Here is a 22,058-nt window from a genome sequence, read left to right on the forward strand (position 1 = left end):
AGATGACACTGTTATTATTGAAGAAGATCAAAGAGAACTACAAAAAAACACTGAAACTATTAAATGAGGAAGGGAAGAGATTTGAACTTATGAACTTGGATAAAACAAAGACAATGGTATTTGGCAAGAAGAACTTGGAAAAAATATACAAGAGGGATGGAATTGATATAGAAAATGTAGAACAATTCACATATTTTGGAAGTAAAATGACATATGATTTGGACTGTAAAAAAGAAATAAAGATCAGAATTGCGAAGGGAAGAACAAATCTGAAGGCCATGGATAACAACTGGAAAAGTAAAGTGATAAGCCTGCAAACAAAATTAAGAGTACTAGAAACATGCAACTTTAGTGGTGTATTGTATGGATCTGAAACGTGGGTAATAAAAATAAGGAATCGAGAAAAATAATTTTGGCATTTGAAAGAACTTATTACAGGAAAATTCTAAGATATGATAAGTACAGAGTTCTATTAGAAGATACAACCAAAGGAGAATTTAATGCAGAAGATTGTACAATGGAAGTTGCAATTATTTGGACACATCTGCTGAATGAGTGAGGGCCGAAAGATAAGGACATTCATGTTTGGTATTATGGATGGTGTAAACAGAAGAGGTAGATTATACAGAGAATGGAAAGATGACATAAAGGGCGGTGTGTAATGGGTTAACAGAAACTGCAACACTGTGCACTGGACAAAGAAAGGTGAAAGAAGGTAGTGAAGGAGGCATCGGACACCAACGAGCAGTGTGCCCATGGATTGTAATGATTGTCTGTAATTCACATACTCTCAATCTGTCCTCATAATAAAGATATAATCTTTGAACTCTTTCCACAACTTCTTTATATGGTGTCATAACAACATTAATCCATAGAGCTTATAACTTTTGTTCCAATGAGATCTCTCTTGCAATAGAACTCAATCATATACAACACACTTTTCTATGTAATAGCTATAGCTTGCTTCTACAATATAAAAAAAAATAATCAATCCTTCCCCTAATCCTCAACCTTCTCGTTATAAAGATTTTAGTAATGCTATTACCATTCCTACATCTCAGGCACATCAGAAAAAATATCCTGAATCTTAAATACAATTTTTTTTTTTTTTTGCACCATTTTCAAGCCTCACTTAAAACTTGCTACCTTTATCTGATCCACTAAAGAATAAACTCCCTCCCCTCTCAGTTCCAGATGTATACAGAATTCCTTGTTCCTACAAACTGGCCTACCACTACGGACAGACAGGAAGGTTCCAAATGGAAGAACATAAAAAATACTTCTGCAGTCATGACTGTTGCCAATCAGGCCTTACAGACCATGCTTTGGATACAGCTCAGAATCAATTCGAAAAGACCATCATGCATCACAGTAAATTTAGAAGAGAAAGACTGTTTTTAGACTATGCTGCAGATCTTAAAAAATCAGCTTAATTTATATAAATATGAATGCATTAAACTTCCCAAAATATGGGAAACACTAGTACTTTGAGATCCCAGTTTCCATCCTAGGCTGCCAACAGGCGTCCATAGACTGTGTCTTACCTAGTTAGGACAGTCTTTCAGTTAATTTTGTGCTGCCTTTGTGTGTGTGCTCCAAGTCTCATTTTGTAATCCCTGATGATTGATGTAACTGATATGAAATACTGGAAGCATTAAATACTATTTTCAATTATTTCCTAGTGTTGTTTCACCACATTAAACTTTTATGAGTATATCTTATAAATTATATATTTAGTTGAATCCTTTATCCAAGTGTAAGCAAACAAAGTTTGCACCTGAAGTATCTTCAGGACTGGGGCAACTTGTGGCAAAGGTGGACAAACTTCACATCACCTGCCTTAGTATCAGCATAATGCAAAGCACATTTTCTTGCAGACATGTATAATGCTATGCATTATGGGAAGGGTCACTACCCAGATGGTTTCGACCTTTATTGAGGTCTCTTCAGTGGGAGCCAGACACAGAGGTGATACCAAGGTTGAAGCAATGCAGAAGTCATATTTACCTATACGAGTTGCCAAAAGGTGTCACACCTTGTTAATAAATTACTCTGGATTAGAGAATGACGTTGGAAGTTTTTATCACTTGGTTAGACTATAAATTATATATTTAGTTTAATCCTTTATCCAAGTGTAAGCAAACAAAGTTTGCACCTGAAGTATCTTCAGGACTGGGGCAACTTGTGGCAAAGATGAACAAACTTCACATCACTTGCCTATGAATCCCATAATGCAAAGCACATCTCCTTGCAGACATGTATAATAATGCTACTAAGGCAAGTGATGTGAAGTTTGTCCACCTTTGCCACAAGTTGCCCCAGTCCTGAAGATACTTCAGGCACAAACTTTGTTTGCTTACACTTGGATAAAGGATTAAACTAAATATATAATTTATAGTCTAGCCAATTCTCGTGGAAAGGCTTAGACGTTGGTTATGCACTTTTTATTAAATAATTTAAGGAAATTACAATGTAAACTAGGATATATATTAAAATAAATTTTAATATACTTCAATATTTCGGCAACGTCGCATTGCCATTTTCAAGGAACTTAAGAACAAGACACGTGCACGCAGGCACAACAAACAGTAAGTGAGGAAGAAGCAAGAAGCTATTATTTCTCCTCAAGTTCTGATGATGCCCCCTAGTGGGCAACACTGGTATTCTTGGGCGATTGGGCCGAAGGTCTTCTGATGTAGGTTTCCCAAATTTGAGGCAGTCTCATGCAGCCAAATTTGTTGAGGTCTGGATTGTTTCTTAGGCCTGAAGCTGATTCCATGAAAAGTCTTTCATATTTGTATTTACTACGGTGTATTATCGTGGCTTTCTTCCACCGTATTCGGTGGCAGGTATCCAGTGCATGGTCAGCAAGACCATCTGGTCTTGCTGACCATGAATGTATCTGGCTGTATGGGTGAGTTTTCTATAGACTGAGAAAACCAAGGTTCCATCAGGCTGGCAGGTGACTAGTGTGTCTAAGAAAGGAAGGCAGTTGTTTTTTTCCTCTTCCAGAGTGAATTCGATTCTGGTGTGTTGGTTGTTTAAGTTGTTAACAAAATGAATAGCTGAGTTCATTGTGAACTGAAATAGAGCTGTGATATCGGGAGGAAATTTAGCTTGGATTAGCTCTAAGGATTCTTTGAATGGGACATTTGTGAATAAGGAGGAGACATCAAAACTGTTTGTTAGTGACTTCTACAGTATGGTAAGGAAGGCAAAACTGGATAATGAGAAGAGATTGGCCCTGAGATCCAAGAAAATCCTAAAGAACATTTTAGCTATGTAGCCAGTAGGAGGAGGAACGATTGTGGAAGAATGACATTGTTGAATAAAAATGGAAATAGAGTGACTGATGCAAAGGACATAGTGGAGTTGTTCAATGGACACTTTATTGGGATATTTCATCCTGGAGAAGTAGGTTTTAATACTATAGGGAAAGGGCAGGTTCGAGGTTTAGAAGTGCAAGAGGATAGTGTGTTTCAAATACTGAGTACTCCTGGATGTCAATAAAGCAGTGGGACTGGATGAAATTTCGCCATGGGTTTTGAGAATGTGCTAAAGAACTGACATCTCCATTGACCTGGCTTTTCAATGAAAGTCTGGCCAACAGAAAGGTATCCAAGGAGGGTAAGCCAGTGCATAAGGGTGGTAGCAGACTGGATGTGTAAAATAGACCAGTTTGTGTTTCATCAGTAGTTGCTGAAGATGTTGAAGAAATTAAGGAGGGACCTTATACAGCTTTGGGCAGATGAGGGTCATGTTATCAGTTAGAGTCAAAATGGATTTGTTAATGGGTGCTCTTCCTTAGTAATATGATTGCCTTTTATAATTCAGGATTGATTATCTGATTGGTATCAGAGAGTTGTGTATGGGGGGGGGGGCAATATCAAGGAGGCAGAAGGTTATAACTGGGATCCCACAGGGCTCAGTACTGGTACCTCTATTGTTTAACTTTTATATCAATGACAGGAGATATTCAGTTGTTTGCATATGTTGCGAAGCTGGGAAGGGTTATTAGTAATAGTGCAGATGTGGTAGCTCTGCAAGAGGATTTGAATAAACTGGACACATGGGCAAATAAATGAGGTAGCAGTTTAACGCAGCTAAATGTAGTCTTGATGTTTGGGATACATCAATGGGTGGCTGCATACTCTGTTGGAGAAACTGTACTGAAGGAAGTGAAGTTGATGATTGATAGAAACCTGAAATTCAGGGAACATATTGCAGAGGTGGTGAAGTAACCCCGAGGATTGCTGATACTGAAAAGGATGCTGACCTGCAGAGGTAAAAGTCATAATTCTATTGTATAAAGCCCTAATCAGACCACACCTGAACTACTGTGCTCAATTTGGTGCAAAGATTTGAAGGGAATAAATTATTTTTTTCACTTTTGAGAAACTTTTGACATGAAATTAAAAATTATCTACATGTTAGCACAAGAAAAGTATATTTAATATACTGCCAGATAGTTCAGTTTGAAAATAGCAAACCATCATCAGTGGCTAGAAACAACTGATCATTCAAAATTAGAAAGCCACATGATGTTATATCATTAATCACGATATCATTTCACTGAAGAAAGGCAAACATAAGAGTGCAGAATAATTACATGTATTGGGATGGCAAATAAGTTCGTTCAGTTTATGCGTTAGTACAAGTTTATGCCGCTTCACCTGTCACTATTGTTGTGCTACTGCGCAGTTGAAAGGCGACATTTCACATAACCTTTTCAGTGAATTTTCGTTCGGCCTATTTCAGTTCCATGTGTGCAACATATTTTTAGAAATGGAAGGCAATAACATACATTACCGACATATTTTGTTTTTTATTTCAAAAAAAAGGCAAACGAGCTGCAGAGGCCCATAAAAAAAATATGCAGCGTATATGGGGATGGTGCCTTAACAGAACGCATATGCCAAAAGTGGTTTGCCAAATTCCGTTCTGGAGATTTGACATCAGTGATGCGCCTCATGCCTCTCGCCCGACCGAGGTTGATTCGAGTGTTGTGAAGGATATCATTGACAAAAATCCGTCACAAACAGTGTGGAAAAGTGCTGCAGTACTGAACATATCCCATACAAGTGTTGAAAACCATTTGCACAAGCTGGAATATGTTTCAAAACTCAATGTTTGGGTGCCGCATGAATTGACTGAGGCCAATATGACTGCTTGCATATCCATCTGTGATTTGCTGCAACATAGCCAAGAAAACGATCCATTTTTGAAGTGGATGATTACGAGATATGAAAAAATGGGGTTGTGTACGATAACGTGGTACGTAAAAGATCATAGGGGCACAAGAGCGAACCGCCGCAGACAACCTCAAAAGCGGGATTGCACCCAAAGAAGATCATGCTCTCTATGTGGTGGGATTATAAAGGTCTTGTCCACTACAAGGTGTTACCGTTAGGCAGAACGATTGATTCAACTGTCTATTGCTCACAGTTAATGCGACTGGCCCGTGCAATTAGCGCAAAACATTCTGAATTGGCAAATCGGAAAGGAGTTGTCTTTCACCACGACAACGGCAGATCCTACACATCGTTAACAACCCGGAGTAAATTGTTACTTCGTGGCTGGGATGTTTTGCCGCATCCTCCGTATTCACCGGACCTGGCACCTTCCGATTACCACTAATTCCGATCGTTGCAGAATTCTCTGAACCTGAAAACCTTCGCTAATGAGGAGGCTGTCAAAATACACTTGGATCAGTTTTTTGCCAATAAACCTCAGTTTTGTGAAGTTGGTGGACAGATGGCAAGAGGTCACTGATAACGAGGGTCAATATATAACTGACTAGTATGTATTATATATATTAAATAAAATGTGTTTCATTCCACTCTGAAAAACCAAGCTTATTTGCCAACCCAATATAAATATACAATGTCATAAAAAAAACTTAATTTATAAAATCATATTAGAGATATCATTAGACAGATGTAGTATCTAGAATTCGAAATTATTCTGATTCGTAATGCACTCCACCCTGGATATTTCTTGTGTCAAAACAAATTCTACAACCAAGTAAAAGGAAATGCCAGGGAAGGTCCACTTTCCTCCTGATCTACAGTAGCTAACATTTATTTGGAGCATTTAGAAGACATCCTTTTTTCATCTATATACCCCCAACCTTCATTTGGGTTAGATATATAGATGACATTTTTGCAGTGTGGCCTCACAACAGAGATTCCCTACCTTCCTTTTTAGCCAACATCAATACTCTATAACAGTGGTTCTTAACCTTTTCAAAGTCACGGAACACTTTTGATTATAAGAAAAATTTGGCCAAAAGCATTAGGATCATAAAATTAACAATAAACATATGCATGAAGTTGCCTTTTATAAAAATGGAACTGATTTTAATGCCATACTTGAGCCTGTCGGCTTTTGCAGGTTTCAGCAACAATATCAGGTTTAATATGTGATATACCTAACCTATCTCTTTGTCTATATTAGTAAGTCTTTCACACTTTTTAGTTTTTTTATATTCGTTAATATTGAGAAACCAAGCTCACACAAATATGATGTTGAAAACTGTAACAAAATTTTCAGTGCTCTTGTGGAGAGAGCGAGGTATTCGGCTTGGACAAAAATACAAAGTAACTAATTGTTCTTCTTCTTGTAACGAAAATTCACAACTCTATGTATTAACTGTGCCAAATGGATTTCGTATCCAGTCATTATTGTGCGTATGTAAGGAAGGAAAGTAACTCAAAATATTTTCATCTAATATTGTTAATTGTTCTGTTATAACAGAAATAATTCCCTCGACAATTTTTATTCAGAGTAGCCAATTGCACTCAGAACTGTGTCATGTGACATCTTTCACCAGCGGAACACTTGTAAGCAGTTTGTGGAACACCTGTTAAGAACCACTGCTCTACATCCTCGTATCAAATTCACCATGAAAATTGAAAAAGCCAACAAATTATCCTTTTTAGACATCCTTTTCACCCGCTCACTATCTGGTAATTTAACAATATTAGTCTACAGAAAAACCTACTTTTACTGAATGTTACATTCGCATACAATCTGCACGTCATCCTTCTCAAAAGACAGGAATCATCAAATGTTTAATTCGACAAGCTAGAACTAATTGTTCAACTCTCCACCACTTACAGAAAGAACTTTCTATCAAACAATACATAAGATTAAATCGTTTCTCCAAAAGGACTACACAACATCTGTTCAACTCCTATAACCAAAGCAAGGCAACAAAGAACGAGTACGTTGAGTTCCAATCCCATCTATCTACGGAATTTCAGAACCAATTTCAAGAATTTTAAAAAAAATAAGTAGCTGTTAGATCATATATTCCTATTAATAAAATATCCACTTATTTCTCCTCATCTAAAGATAAACACTCAACTATGTCTCTTTCTGGTGTATACTAAGTTCCATGTGACTGCCATCTTTCTTACTTTGGACAAACTGCACGCTCTATAGAAAAAAGAATACAACATCAATCTTATATTCTTCACAACAATAAGTCTGGATTGTCACAACATGAAATAGAGACAAACCACAACATTCTCTGGTCCAAAACTTGCCTTCTACATAAATGTTGGCATAAATTCAAACGCCTGTTCAAAGAGAGTGCCAAGGCCTTACTTCACCACCCTAACCTAAATCATAATGACTGCCTATCAATGTCAAAAATATGGGAAAGTTTGATTCGAATAACACTTTTTTTTTTAAATGAAGACCTAGATACTACATCTGTCTAACAATATCTTTAGTATGATTTTATAAATTAATTTTTTTATATGACATTGTAAATTTATACATGTAACTATTCTGCACTCTTATGTTTGCCTTTCTTCAGTGAAATGATATATTGATTAACAATATAACATCTTTTGGCTCGTTCTAATTTTGAACGATTAATTGTTTGCATGTTACTTTGTAAAAATTGTTTTCTGTCTAGATAATGATGATAGTTTGTTATTTTCAAACTGAAATATCATCATCATCATCAAATTCCTGTCATGTACCCTCAAGGAGTGTACAGGATATGATAGTACTACATGAAAAATTTACATCATTACTAACTTCCTATCTATAATTTTTCTCCAAATCAGTCTGTTACTTGTCAAGGTATTTTGTACCTTATCAATCCATTTTTTTTTTGGTCTTCCTCTGGGTCGTTTTCCTACCAACCTGGCAGAGAATTCTTGTTTTGCTAATCTTTCCTCGCCCATTCTGTTTAAGTGACCATACCACCTGAGATTAGCACTGCTAACACATTCCTGGATGCTGACAATGTCAAATTCTTTACTAATATCCTCATTTTTAATATGATATTGCCATTGATGCCATCTGTCACGCCTCTAATATTTCTCAGGATTCTCATATCTGCAGTCTCTAGTGTTTGGTCAGGTGTTTTACTTCTGACCCAGCTCTCAGATCCATAAGTTAAAAATGGTTTAAACACTGTCTTGTATACAGCTAATTTTTCTCTTATTCCATATGAATTTATTCAATTGACTTCCTACCATACCAGCTTTGTTGATTCTGTTGTATATTTCCATATTTAATTTACCATCTTCAGTAAAAATCATGCCTAAGTAGCTGAAATGTTTTACTTGTTCTACAGGTTCTCCGTTCAAAACACAGTTGACATTTTCAACAATTCTACCTATTTTCATTGTCTTTGTCTTTTTATTGCTGACCTTCATACCATATCTATTACAACAGTTATTCAATTTAGTCTGGGAATCTTGCAGACTTGTAGCAGATTTATTTAGAAGTATAACATCGTCTGCATAAAGCAAAGAGAGCTGACATTAACATCTCCAATTTTGATATCAGGTTTAATACCACTTTCCTTCATAATATGATCCGTATAGATAATGAATAACAGAGGGGATAATGTACATCTTTGTCTCACACCAGATTTAACATTAAACCATCTTTCTGTACCTCCTTCAATCCTAAATACTGATTTATAACTCAAATAAAGACTAAGTATTGCTTAATATAATGCCCTGTTGACACCATATAACTGCAGCGTATTGAATAGCTTCTCTCTCTCACTTGGCACCTTGTGATATGCCTTTTCCAGATCAACAAAACTTAAATACAGATCTTTGTTATATTCCCATGATTCCTCAACTATTTGCCGTAAAATGAAGATCTGATCTTGACAGCCTCTATTTGGCCTGAATCCAGCCTGTTCTTCACAAAGCTTTTCCTCCACAACTCTTCTCAACCATTTCTCAAGTATACTAGCATAAATCTTACCAGGAACACTCAGTAGGGAAATACCTCTGTAATTCTCACATTAAGTTTTATTTCTCTTTTTATGTATGGGTACTATGAGAGCTCTACTCCAATCATTGGGAATTCGTCCCTCTGTCCTCTCCTTCTGAACTATGCAGTGCAGCCACTTTAAGACTTTTTTACCACCATACTTAAGTATTTCTGGTAGAATATCATCTACTCCTGCTGCCTTTCACATTTCAAGCCTTTGATGGCTTTTTCTACTTCAAGTATGGATATGTATTCCTGACTATGCCTGTGGAGTGTTTTTTACCAGTGTGCTATCACTGCTTGCTTCATTTAGCAATTTTTCAAAGTAATTACTCTATACTTCAAGGATATCTTTTTATCCAGTTTTCATGTCACCTTTATCATCTCATTTTGTTATTTTGCCATCTTCATTATATTTATTTTCTATGTTCTTGCCAAAGTCCTCCAATGACTTTTGTTTAGCTAGTTTTACACAGTGTTTAGCCTTCTTACATTTGTCTCTATATTATTCTCTAAGAGCACAAGCTGACTTATTTGCCAGGAATTTTTGATATGTTTTCTTCTTTTCCTTCACTGCCCCTTTTACTTCCTGTGTCCACCATGGAGGTCTGATTTTTCTATCCTTGCAGACAACCTCACCACATGCCTCTCTGGCTAAATCAATCAGGGTTTTCTTCAAGGTTTGCCACTGAATCTCCAAGGTTTGGTTCCTTTTCTCAAACTCTTTCATTTTATCTTCAATAATCTTTTTGTATTTTAGTCTACAGTCCACATCTGAGAACTGCTCAACTTTTATTCGCTTTAAAACTTTCTTACATGCTATTCTTTTCAATATGAAATTCAATTTTATCCTGCTCAAGACTAAATAGTGATCACTTCCAATTTCAAATCCTCTGTACACTCTGATGTCCTGCACCAGGGAGAAAACATCACTATTAACAATAACATAGTCAATGAGATTTTTCTTATTCCTTGCCTCTTCTCTCCATGTGAATTTGTGCACATTTTTATGTTGGAACATGGTGTTGGTAATAACCAGTTCATGTCCTGAGCAGAAATCCAACAGATATTTGCCATTATTATTAGCTTTGCTCTTTTCTCCAAATTTTCCCAAAATATTTTTGTATGTCTCACAATCATTTCCTACTCTGCTATTTAGATCCCCAACAAGGACCAACTTTTCCTTTTTCATTGTGTCAATAGTTTTCTCTAGAGCAGGGGTAGGCGAAAGAGGGTAAATTACCCCAAGTGGGGTAAAAATGAAATTCTTCGGGGTAATGAGGACTCAATAGACATAAATAAAATTATATAAAAAGCATGTTCCTTGTTACGACAGAAATTTTTCTTCTGGCAACACTGCATCTGGCCAATGTAATATACGTGTTTAGGAGACGTCACCAAGTTGAACTCCAAACAATTTGGTTGCTAAGGTGTTGTCAAGTGGCTAAACAGATGTTATTTGTCAGTTGTCTATTACCCACCTTAACCTTATTTTTTGACACGTGTTTTTGCTTTAAGTCGATTTAAGTAGTTATTTAATTTATTTCAATAGTTCTATTTTAAGTGTAAGATTTTCATTTATTAACTATATTTTAGTTTTATGTTAGTTCGATAATTTGATTAATATATTTTCTCCTTGCTCAATTAATTTTCGATGGTCAAAAAAAAATTAAATACTGCCTTCATCTTGAGGACATGTCTTAGTGCCACGTTTACCAATTAAATTATTGTGAATTTAAATGAACTTTAAAAAACTTAAATTCAATCACTGAATATTTTTTACCCTTCAGATGACATCAACTAGAAAAAGAATATACCAGGAAGAGTTCCTCAATTATGGGTTTACACAAATAGAAGACAAAGGAATAATGAAACCACAGTGTGTTGTCTGTTTGAAAGTACTGACTGCAGAATCTTTCAAAAAAAGTCAATTGAAGAAACACTTGGATAATTTGCACCCACATCTGTCTTTCAAACCGCGTGAATACTTTGTAAATTTGGAAATGTCTGTCAAAAGACAAAGACTGGACAGTAACTTGAGAGATACATTCGATCAACGTTCAGCATCAAAAGGCTAGCTTTGAAGTTGTCTGGTTGATTGCCCAAAACAAGAAACCATATACTATTGGTGAGGAATTGGTTAAACCAGCAGCTTTGAAAATGGCAGAGATTATGTGTGGTCAGTAAACAGCCATGAAACTAAATTCAGTGCCCTTGTCTGTAAAAGTTGTGAAAGAAAGAATTTCTATTTTAGCAGAAAATGTGAGGGAACAAGTTATTTCTTCAATAAAAGAGAGTAAATGCTTTGCTATTCAGCTTGATGAAACTACAGATGTCAGTAGTAATTCACAGCTGATGGTGTATGTTCGCTACAAAGGTTTACATGCAACTGAAGAGGAAGTGTTGCGAGTTGTAATCTCATGGAATTGATGTCTTCAATAAAGTTAATGAATACTTTAATAACGTTAATTTAAAGTGGGAAGACTGCATTGCTGTGTCTGTTGATGGAGCTCCAGCTATGTTGGGTCACGTAAGTGGTTTTTCAGCTTTGGAAGGAGAAAATAATCCAAAAATTGAAGTTAACCACTGTATGGTCCATTGCCAGGCACTGCTTGTGAAACATTTGGAACCTGCACTGGAAGCCATCATGTATAATGTTATCAAGGTTGTCGAAGGACATGCACTAAACACGCGACTATTTCGTGAATTATGTAAAGATGGTGAGGCTGAATATACAGACCTACTTTATCATACAGAAGTGAGGTGGCTCTCATGTGGAAATGTTCTGAACTGAGTGTGGGCTCTCAAAACTGAACTTGAAATTTTTATGGTTGATCAAAAGCATGTTCTCGCAGGTAAGTTTACAAACTCCTCATGGGTTGCACATCTAGCATATTTAGCTGATATTTTTGAGTATGCGAATGCATTGAACAAAGAATTGCAAGGAAAAAACATCAATATAATTTCAGCCAGAGAAAAGATTTCAGCATTTGGTTCAAAGCTTTTATATTGGAGACAGATAGCAGAAGAAAACAAGATAGCTGCCTTTTCAAAGTTAGCTTTGTTTTTGGAAGATTGTGAAAATATTAATTTTGATGACATCAAGGATACAGTTATAAGGCATCTTACCAAACTCACAGCAGTTCTCTGATTACTTTCCAGATCTTGATTCATATACTGTCAGTTGGGTTGTAGATCCCTTTAAATGTGAAATTGCTGATGTACCAGAAGAGCCTCAAGGGTTGGAAGAGGCACTTCTTGAACTTCGATCCAATAATGAAGCACATATTGAATTTGAAAACAAAGCAGATCTGTCATATTTTTGGATGTTAATAACTGCAAAGGCTTTCAAAATTGCACATGAGGAGGCAGTCAAAAAGATGCTGCTTTTGCAACAACCTACCTTTGCAAACAAGGATTTTTCACTCTAATGAACATGAAAACAAAGCAGAGAAATTGATTGGACCCCGGACACAGTATCCAAATTGCTCTGACATCAAAATGCCCCAATTTTGATGTTATTATGTCAAAAATGAAACATCATTTCTCCAAAACCTGAAGTGAAAAAGTTTTCAAAGAAATCCTTTTGTTTCATAATGAGGATATTAATTTATTTTATCACATTTATTTCATACTTTTTATATTTATAATTGTATTCTCCATACAAATAGATTCAATAAACCTTTTGAATTTAAATAATCTATGATTTTCTCCCTTTCAAATCAAGGGGGTAACGTCAGCGTAAATAAATATATTTTGGAGTAATAGGTAAGAAAGTTCCCCTACCCCTGCTCTAGAACCTCAAAATATTCTTCCACTTCTACCTTAGTAGAGCCTTCTGTGGGACCATAGGCACAAATAAGTCTTATTGTCCAGTTTCCCATTCTGATATTTGCCCATATCACTCTACTTGAGACTGCTTGCCATTCAAGAAGATTAGCCTCGTATTTAGTGTTGAATACTATGGCTACTCCTTCTAGTCCTTGATTGTCATTGCCAGAACATAACTTTTTGTATTTATTGCTCAGAAAGATCTCACCAGTTTTTGTCTTTTTTGTTTCAGTCACCCCTATTATGTCGATCTGGTACTTATCTAATTCCTCAGTGTTTTTTCCAGTAGCTGACTTTCTGCTGTTGTTTTCAAAAACAAGGCTCCCATTGTTTTTGCCAAAAACAATGGGGACCTTGTTTAACCAGGCAACGCCCCAGCCAGCATGAAATTTTGTCATGTTGTGTCATCGTTTTGTATTTTGGTTTAAGCCAATAAGAATACAATTTGGTCGGCTACATCCCAAATTGTCAGCCTATCCTTGTTCGTTCAGTATCCAGGTAAATACCGAACAGGGTGCACCACAAGAAGATGAAGATTGGACATTAAGTCAGAAGCCCTGGTCAGTTCTCCACATTCCTTTAAAGGCAATGTGGAGGGGTCTCCTCTCAGTTATCTAGCTTTGACCCTTAAGCACCCCACTGAAATATCTGGCATTATATTAAATATACTTTTTTCTTGTGCTAACATGTAGATTTTAGGGAATTCTTAGGGGATAAATTAACCATGGAAAGAATGCAGAGGTGGATAACAAAGATGATATCAGATGATAGTTATGAGGATAGGCAGAGAGAATGTGGACTGCAGAGTTTGGTAAATAGAAGGATAGGTGATATGATTGAGACTTTTAAACTGTTGAGAGGTAGTTGCAAAGCTGACACAGGAGGAATCTTTCTTTGAGTGGAACAGGTGGAAGGAGTGAGGACAAGGGGGGGGGGCATCCCTGGAAGTTGTGAGCAAGAGGACGAGGAGAGGTTTCTTTATATGGAAGGTAGTTGAACCATAGAATGCATTGCCTGATAGAGTGGTGAGGGCACAAATGGTCAATGAGTTCAAGGAGTGGTGTGATAGACTGTGTTTTCTAGGATGGGCCTCCCAAGATGAGTCTTCACTTCATGGAGGCCTGAATCATAATAACAATAATTAATGTTGTTAAGGATTCAAAACAATATTAATTTGATTGTTATTACATTATTATATTGTTAAGGGTTCAACATAATAATAACATGCACTTCAAAAGAAAAAAAAAATTTTTTTTCTCAAGATAACTGCATTTAATAATTTACTTTTTTTGATAATAAAAGTGAAACTCCAATTATTATAAATTAAGAAATTATTATAACATAAATACTGTATCAGCCTGTAAAAGAAATATCAGTATATATCTGTTTAGGATGTCTGCTAATCAACAACTGAAACAAGACATTGTTGATGTATTCTGTGCTACTGTTCTCTCTCATCTTTCTCAACAGTGAAAGTAAGCTAAGTTTTTAACCAGTGGTGGCTTGTACATAAGCACTGCGACACTGCAGTACCCCAAAGAAAAAATGAAAAAATTAAATTTTGCTTGTGTTTATAAATAATAACAATGCATACAACATCATATATACGAGCGGTTTTAATGAGATCCTTGCAGTGTTCAATTCGATACATTTTTGGTCGTCAGTCAAATTGTGGGGAACAAGTCGCAAAATTCAATTTACGAAGGCCCAAACTCTCGGTCAAAATGTTGTGCACAGTTGATTTTGGAATCTCCAATTCATCTTCAATCAATCTTAAGGACGATTTTGGTTTTCTTTGATGAAATCATGTGATTTTTGGATGTTAACTTTGCTTAGTCCAGTTTTTCGTCGTCCTCAAGCATTTCACAACCACTTTGAAATCGCTTAAGCCACTCGTAAACTTGAGTATGGGATAAGCATTCATCACCATATGCTTTTTGAAGCATTTGATGCGTTTCGGTAAAACTTTTACCAAGTTTAACACAAAAGTCAATCGCAGCTCTCTGTTTGAAACTCATTTTCTGACTGTTTGCCGAAACACACTGTCACTTTTGGCACTATAACTTAGCTTCTAATGAAACAAATGTCATAAACAATTGACACACTAATGAAGGTTTGCCACTTTCAACAGCAAAAAGATACAACAGGTGGCACCACTAGTTTCTTCTATTTTCGAAAAGTTCGGTTTCTTTTTGGACAGAGGGTGTAGTGCTGCTATGGTAAGAAGTACTCTAACATGTAGGGATAAGGAAGTGGTTGTGCCACTATATAAAGCACTGGTCAGACCACACTTGGACTATTGCATTCAAATTTGGTCACCTGGTTTTCAGTGTGATATGAAAACAGAGGGTTCAGAGATGAGGGACTAAGACAATATCAGGACTTTGGAATTGCTGGCTATGGAAAGAGGGATTGAAGAAATGCAGATAGGAGGAAAAGAGGTGTATGATAGACATTTAAGTTAGTGAGAGGATTTTTATCGGATAAATCCAGATGGGATTATAAAAAGAGTAGAAGGTAAGAGAAGAAAAACCAGAGATCATCCCTGGAAGTTATGTAGAAGTGTGATGAAGAGGGGTGTGAGGAGTAGATTTTTTTACATGGAGAACTGTCAGTGAATGGAACGCATTACCAGAATGTGTTGTTAACGCAACAAGTGTTGAGGATTTTAAGATTCAGTATGATAAATATGTTGTCAGTTGAATGAAACTCCCATGATGAGTCTGCTGACTCCATGGAGACTGCAAAAATAATAATAATAATATTTTTTCATCATATCTATAGTGGCTAAGCACAGGATATTATAGAATGTGCATCTAAAAAAAATAAATAAATAATAATAATCTGTTACAATTTTAAATAAAAGGAAAAGTATTTCCCGCTGAAATATCATATATAAACCTTTGATATTAAAAAGAAGTCTTACAATTTGAAAGCAAATAATGCAATATAACATCATTTGTTGTTCATAAAAATGAAAAAACTCTTTCATAAAACTGAAATAATGAAGATCCATATAATGCTATTTTGAAAGGAAAGAAAATAAAAGTTCATATTTATTTCAATAAATTGTTTTGTTCCACTGCACTCATTTGAAGAATAGAAAACAGTAAAAATTTACTGCTACTAAATAAACTCATTGCATAGGCTTATCTGTGGTTATTTCAGGATTGATTATTTTCACAGTAGCAGCATTGTAGAAAACAAATTACTAGAAGAACAAAATGGCTTCCGAAAAGGCCGATCCTGCATAGATCCAATTTTTACTTTAAAATTATTAATAGAAAAGAGAAGAGAATTTCAAAAAGAAACACATGTGGCGTTTATTGATTATGAAAAAGCGTTTGACAAAATTAGTCGACAAAAATTGTTTAAAATATTAACCGATTTAAACATACCAAACCAACTTTTACAATCTATTCAAGAAATATATACAGGAAATAAAATAGCAGTTAAATTAGAACACACCTCAGAATGGAAAGATATATCAAGAGGAGTACGACAAGGATGTACCCTCTCACCTCTGCTTTTCAATATATATATAAATGAAATATTAACAATCTGGAAACAGCATAACCCATTTGGTATACAAATGACCCCGCAAATGAAGATAGATACACTACTATTTGCAGATGATCAAATAGTATTAGCTACATCAGAAGATGACTTACAAAGATCATTAAAATCATTAAATGATATCTCAAAGCAATATAATATGACAATATCCAAAGAAAAGACAAAAATAATGGCATTCAAAGGAGAAAACCCAATAAGAAGTAAAATAGTGATAGACAATAAAATACTAGAACAAGTAAACACTTTCAGATACTTGGGATGTGATCTATCATACGAAGAAGAAAAAGACATAGACACTAAAATATCAAACTTTGTCAAAGTAAATGGCATAATAAATAGTATATTTAAGCCATCCCTGGTACAAAAACACACTAGAATCAGACTATATAATGTCTTGTCAAAACCAACTCTACTATACGGAAGCGAAACATGGACCATGAAAAGGAAAGATGAAAAACGAATTCAAACACAGAAATGAAGTTCCTCAGAAAAACAGCGGGATATACCAAGTGGGACCACAAAACAAATGAAGAAATCTTACAATCCCTAAAAATCAAACCAATTAATTACTACATAAGACAGTATAAACAAAAATGGCTAGAACATTTAAATCGAATGGACAACAGCAGACTACCAAAAATATTATACAGATACAAAATAAGTGGAAAAAGAAGAATCGGAAGACCAAGAAAGAGATGGCATGAGACCGGAACAGGCCACATGGCCTGTTTCCATGATAGGAAGAAGAAGAAGATTTTTAAAGAGGCAAATTTTGCAGAAAAAGTTTAAATATAGGAGGACAGTAAAGAATACTCCAAGTATCACAGTAGACTTCAAGTCAGGTGACACAAAAGTCACCCCATTATGATTGATCTGCTAATGGCACTACAATTGCTATTAAGGTATTAACGGCAGAAGAGGGTAACTATGTGATAAAAGGTAGAATTCCACTGATGTTTTGATCCATGAAAAATGCTAAGGTGGTCTAATTATTTCATCCACCTCAGCCAGTAGGGAGGTTAAAAAGCAACTATGCTATTTCCATAAACCTGTTTAAACAGAAATTACTGTAACACTTTTCTTGTGGTGCAAAATAATTTTTTTAAATTCACCATATTACTGCAATTTTTTTAAAACAAAGACCAATATTAAACTCAGCTGATTTACAACTTAACACATATTCATTGTTGTATAAGTGATTATTTCATTCTATGCTTGTAAAACTTTCTTTCCTACTGACACAGAAAACAGCCACAAGACTTGACCACAAGACCAAAAACATATATTCCATATGCCTCTTACATTAAAAACCTGTTTAAACAAAAGATATTCATTGAAAAATATGTTTTGAAATATCAATAAATCTGCCATACCACAGTCAAGAACTAGTCTTAATCCTAGAAAATGTTTGTAGTTCATTTGATGGAATATTAAGAGTATAGTTTCTTGTTGCAGCCCAATAAACCATCACAGCTAAAGTCCACTGCCACTGAATGCTGCTGCAGGCTATAACCATATTGAATGAATAATTAATGATGCTGAAAGATGGAGAAACAGAGTTATTGTACTAATTTAGCTTGTATGGATTTTATAAATGAAATTACATATATAAAGTTACATTTAAAAGGTCTTAATTAATCAAAAACTCACAATACCTTTAGTCGAGTATATGTGTCAAATTCTGCAATACTGAAACCTAATGCACCATCACCATATAGGATGACAACATCACATTCTGGTCTACACAGCTTTGCACCAAGGGCAAATCCACCCCCTACACCTAATGTTCCAAATGGACCAGGATCAAGCCACATTAGAGGTCCTCTTGGCCTGTAAAAATGTGGAATGTATTATACCGTTACTTAAAACAGCTACTAGTGAACAGTTGAAAATATGAAAGGGGGCACCATACACACTTAAATTAGCTAATATATAGTTGCAAATATCTTTTGAAATGTTGTAAACAATCTTAATTTTACTTAGTTATAATGAATTAATTTTTCAATAAAGTGTGACTATCCCATGGCATGCAAATATTATTATTATTAACAGATCCTCGTGGATTCAAGACTCATCGCAGGAGATCCCAATCTCACATGCACAGCTCATCATACCTTGAATTAAATGCATTCACTATTCCTGCACTCACCACACTCTCAGGGAATGCATTCCAATCACCCACGACTCTCAATGAAAAAAATCTAATCTCATCCCCTTGCTCACACAGTTTTATACAGCTTACAAGGATGGCCTCTCATTCTCCCCATTTCCAGATATTCAATGAAAAATCTCCTCCACGTTAATCTGGTAATTACCCTTTGCCAACTTACATGTCTCACCTCTTCATTCTATCCACAAGGCTCTGTAATATACATTTTCATTCTGTCCTCATTCTGCATTTCAGAGACCAACTTATTCAATTGTTTCTGAATCCTCTTCAACATCTCATCATCCCTTTGAAAACCAGGGGACCAAATCTGTGCATAGTAATCCATATGTAGCCTGATCAAAGCATTGTACTATGGATTCAAAACATCCTTACTTTTACACATCAGTGTTCTCTACATCATTCCCATAATTTGCTAAAGTTGTCCTCACAATTTTAGCAAAATTGGAATGAAATTTCAAAATCCTTTCTGCCATCCTCCTTTAGATTTTTCATCTCTTCCCTCCTCTAAAATATCCCCACCAATCCTATATTTTGCTACATTAAACTGACATCACCACACGCTTGCCCAATTCAGAGTCTATTTAGGTCCTCTTGCAAAGATACAACATCTGCTCTACTTCTCTTAACTCTCCTCAACTTTCATCATCTGAAGAAGCCACTAGTGACTTTCTTCTTCTCAGATATCACTCCCCCATACACATTCTGCTGATACCTATCAGATAGCCAATCTCTAATGCAATGCACCAATCTACTATCCAACTGCCATCTGTTCGAATTTAACTACTTGTTTGTTATGTGGCAATCTATCGAAAGCCTTCGCAAAATCTAAATATACTACTGTATATGAATCCCCCTTGTCCAATGTATTTGTCACTTTGTTATAATAAGTAAACAGATTGCTAAAACACAGTCTTCCAAGTAAACCCATGCTATCTATTAAAAAGACTTCTGCTACTGTCAACCCATTCTGAATCCTTGTCCTCACTAACTTCTCCAACACCTTGAATTATTGGCCAATAATTCAAGCCAACAAAGCCTTAGTCTTATCATCCACCTTATGAAGCAGAACAATTTTGCCATCTTTCCATTCCTTTGGAACTTGGTTAATCTAAGATTCATTAAAAATGTAAGTTAAAACTGTTAACTCTCTGGAACATTTCTTTAAGACACAGTGATATACCATCAAGCCCTATGACCTTGTTGACATCAAGTTAACTGAATTTCTCATACACCTCCTGCTCACTCACCATGATTGGTTCCTTTGCCATTCCACTGCTCAAGTTCTGCATTATGTTACAATCACAAGGATGGAATACTTTAATGAAATGCTCATTACCCCCCCCCCCCCAACCAGCCGAGGTGGATGAAATAGCCAGACCACCCAAGCTTTTTTTCATGGATCAAAACTTCATTGGCATTCTACCTTTTATCATGCCATTACCTCCCTCCGCCATTAATCCTTTTACGGCTATTTTAGAGCCATTAGTGGATTAACTGGTTAGCGACCTTTGTGTCACCTGTCTTTAAGAGTACTGTGTTACTTGGAATTTCCTTCACTGTCCTAAGATATTCGACCTTTTTTTTGCTTCACAATTGAAACGATTTTGCATATGCGAAAGTAATTTAATAAAAAAAACTCTGCAATGAATTTATTTAATAATAGTAAATTTGCTGTCTTTTATTCTTCAAATCAATGCAACGGAACAAGGCAACTTTATGTTTCTTCACTTTACTGATATTGATTTACAGAAGCATTTTTTTTTTTTGCAGCTTTTCAAATGTTTGTTTGCATGAAAATATGTCAAATATTTATATTTTTAAATATAAATATTTGACATATTTATATTTAAATATGTCAAATATTTAACATTTATTGAAATAAATGACCCTTTGCTTTCTTTCCTAACAAAATACCATTATATGGATTATCACATTTCAGTTTTAGAAACAATTTTTTTTATGAATAACAAATGATGTTAAATTGCTTTACTCAGTTTCCGATTGCGAGTCTTTTTAGTATCAAAAATTTATATTCAATGATATTTTAGCAGGGACTCTTTGCCTTCATCTTTTTTTTTTTGTAGGATGCACATTACGATAGTATCCAGTATGTAACCACTGTAGATATGTTGGAAACATAGTATGAAAGATATATTATGGAGTGATTCAAAATTTATTCTCATTTTGAAGATTTTCTAATGCTTCCCCCCCCCTTATCCTCTCATGGAACACATTTACGTAACTACTCTAAATTTCTACAGGTTCAAAAGCTTTTCCAGACAGTATTCAAAATCTATTACTTCATTTTACTGTTTTGACAAAAGAAATAAGGCAATAAGATTGTTGTACTGTGAAGCTTCTCATTTTGTGCTATTTCTTTGCAATCTAAAATCAACTGCTCTACTGTCTGCTGAAATTATTTGAAATTTTAGAAACACTATTCTGTATTTTCACCATGTAAAACTGTTTATATGCATAGCACACAAAAGAAAGTTTAGTATTATTTTTGTTTTGTTTTCTTAAAAAATCTAAATATTACTACTTGTACTGCTGCTGGTTGCTATTTCTGAAATAATCTAAGTCTTAGAAATACTTAATAATAATCCTCTTAGCTGGAGGAAAACCTAAAAGCTTAGATTATTCTCATTGCTATTGAGAAAGAAAAGGGGGAACACTTTTCCATTAAAGTGCTTCAAGCTGTAGTGCAGAATACATCAAGAATGTCTTGTTGATTAGCACTACAGCTTGAGGCACTTTACATACTGATATATTATTTATGCCAAAATAATTTCTTAATTTATAATGATCAGTTTCACTTTTATTATTGAAAATTATAAATTATTTGATACATTTATTTTGAAAAAGAGGATTTGAATTATTTTAAAAGAAAATGAGCATATGCATTACATAATCTTTTTTTTTGGGGGGGGGGGTTATAGACTTATTCATTCAAGCAGATATTTCAGAGAATTTATTTTATAAATCGTTCGCAAGACAACTGTTACAAATGTAAATCACTTGGGGAACATGCCCATTTATTTTAGTGTAAAATAGTAGCAAAGGTTTAGCTACTTCAACAATGCCACATTAAACTAGAAGAAAATGTTATATCTGCTGATATTAGAACTCTTACATAAATAATTTTTTCTGACATGATTTCTCTATTAGTTATATGTAATCAATTTACAGATTTTTGCCCTCTTGCATTCTCCCATGTTATATGCAGTGA

At 35.1% G+C, this 22,058-nt stretch overlaps 1 protein-coding gene across 2 annotated transcripts in view; it reads right to left on the reverse strand.

Moving 5' to 3' along the window:
- Positions 1 to 22,058, reverse strand: part of LOC150095588 (2-hydroxyacyl-CoA lyase 2-like) — a 248,277-nt gene that overhangs the window by 12,400 nt on the left and 213,819 nt on the right. For both annotated transcript variants that reach the window (XM_090410082.1, XM_090410081.1), the window contains exon 14: positions 18,315 to 18,489. In XM_090410082.1, coding sequence (XP_090266208.1) covers positions 18,315 to 18,489 — 175 coding nt within the window. The remainder of the gene's footprint in view (positions 1 to 18,314; positions 18,490 to 22,058) is intronic.

This window comes from Typopeltis vanoorti, chromosome 20 (genome assembly GCF_054136105.1).
Source record: "Typopeltis vanoorti isolate ZY-2024b chromosome 20, IOZ_Tvanoo_1.0, whole genome shotgun sequence".
Taxonomy (NCBI): domain Eukaryota; kingdom Metazoa; phylum Arthropoda; class Arachnida; order Uropygi; family Thelyphonidae; genus Typopeltis; species Typopeltis vanoorti.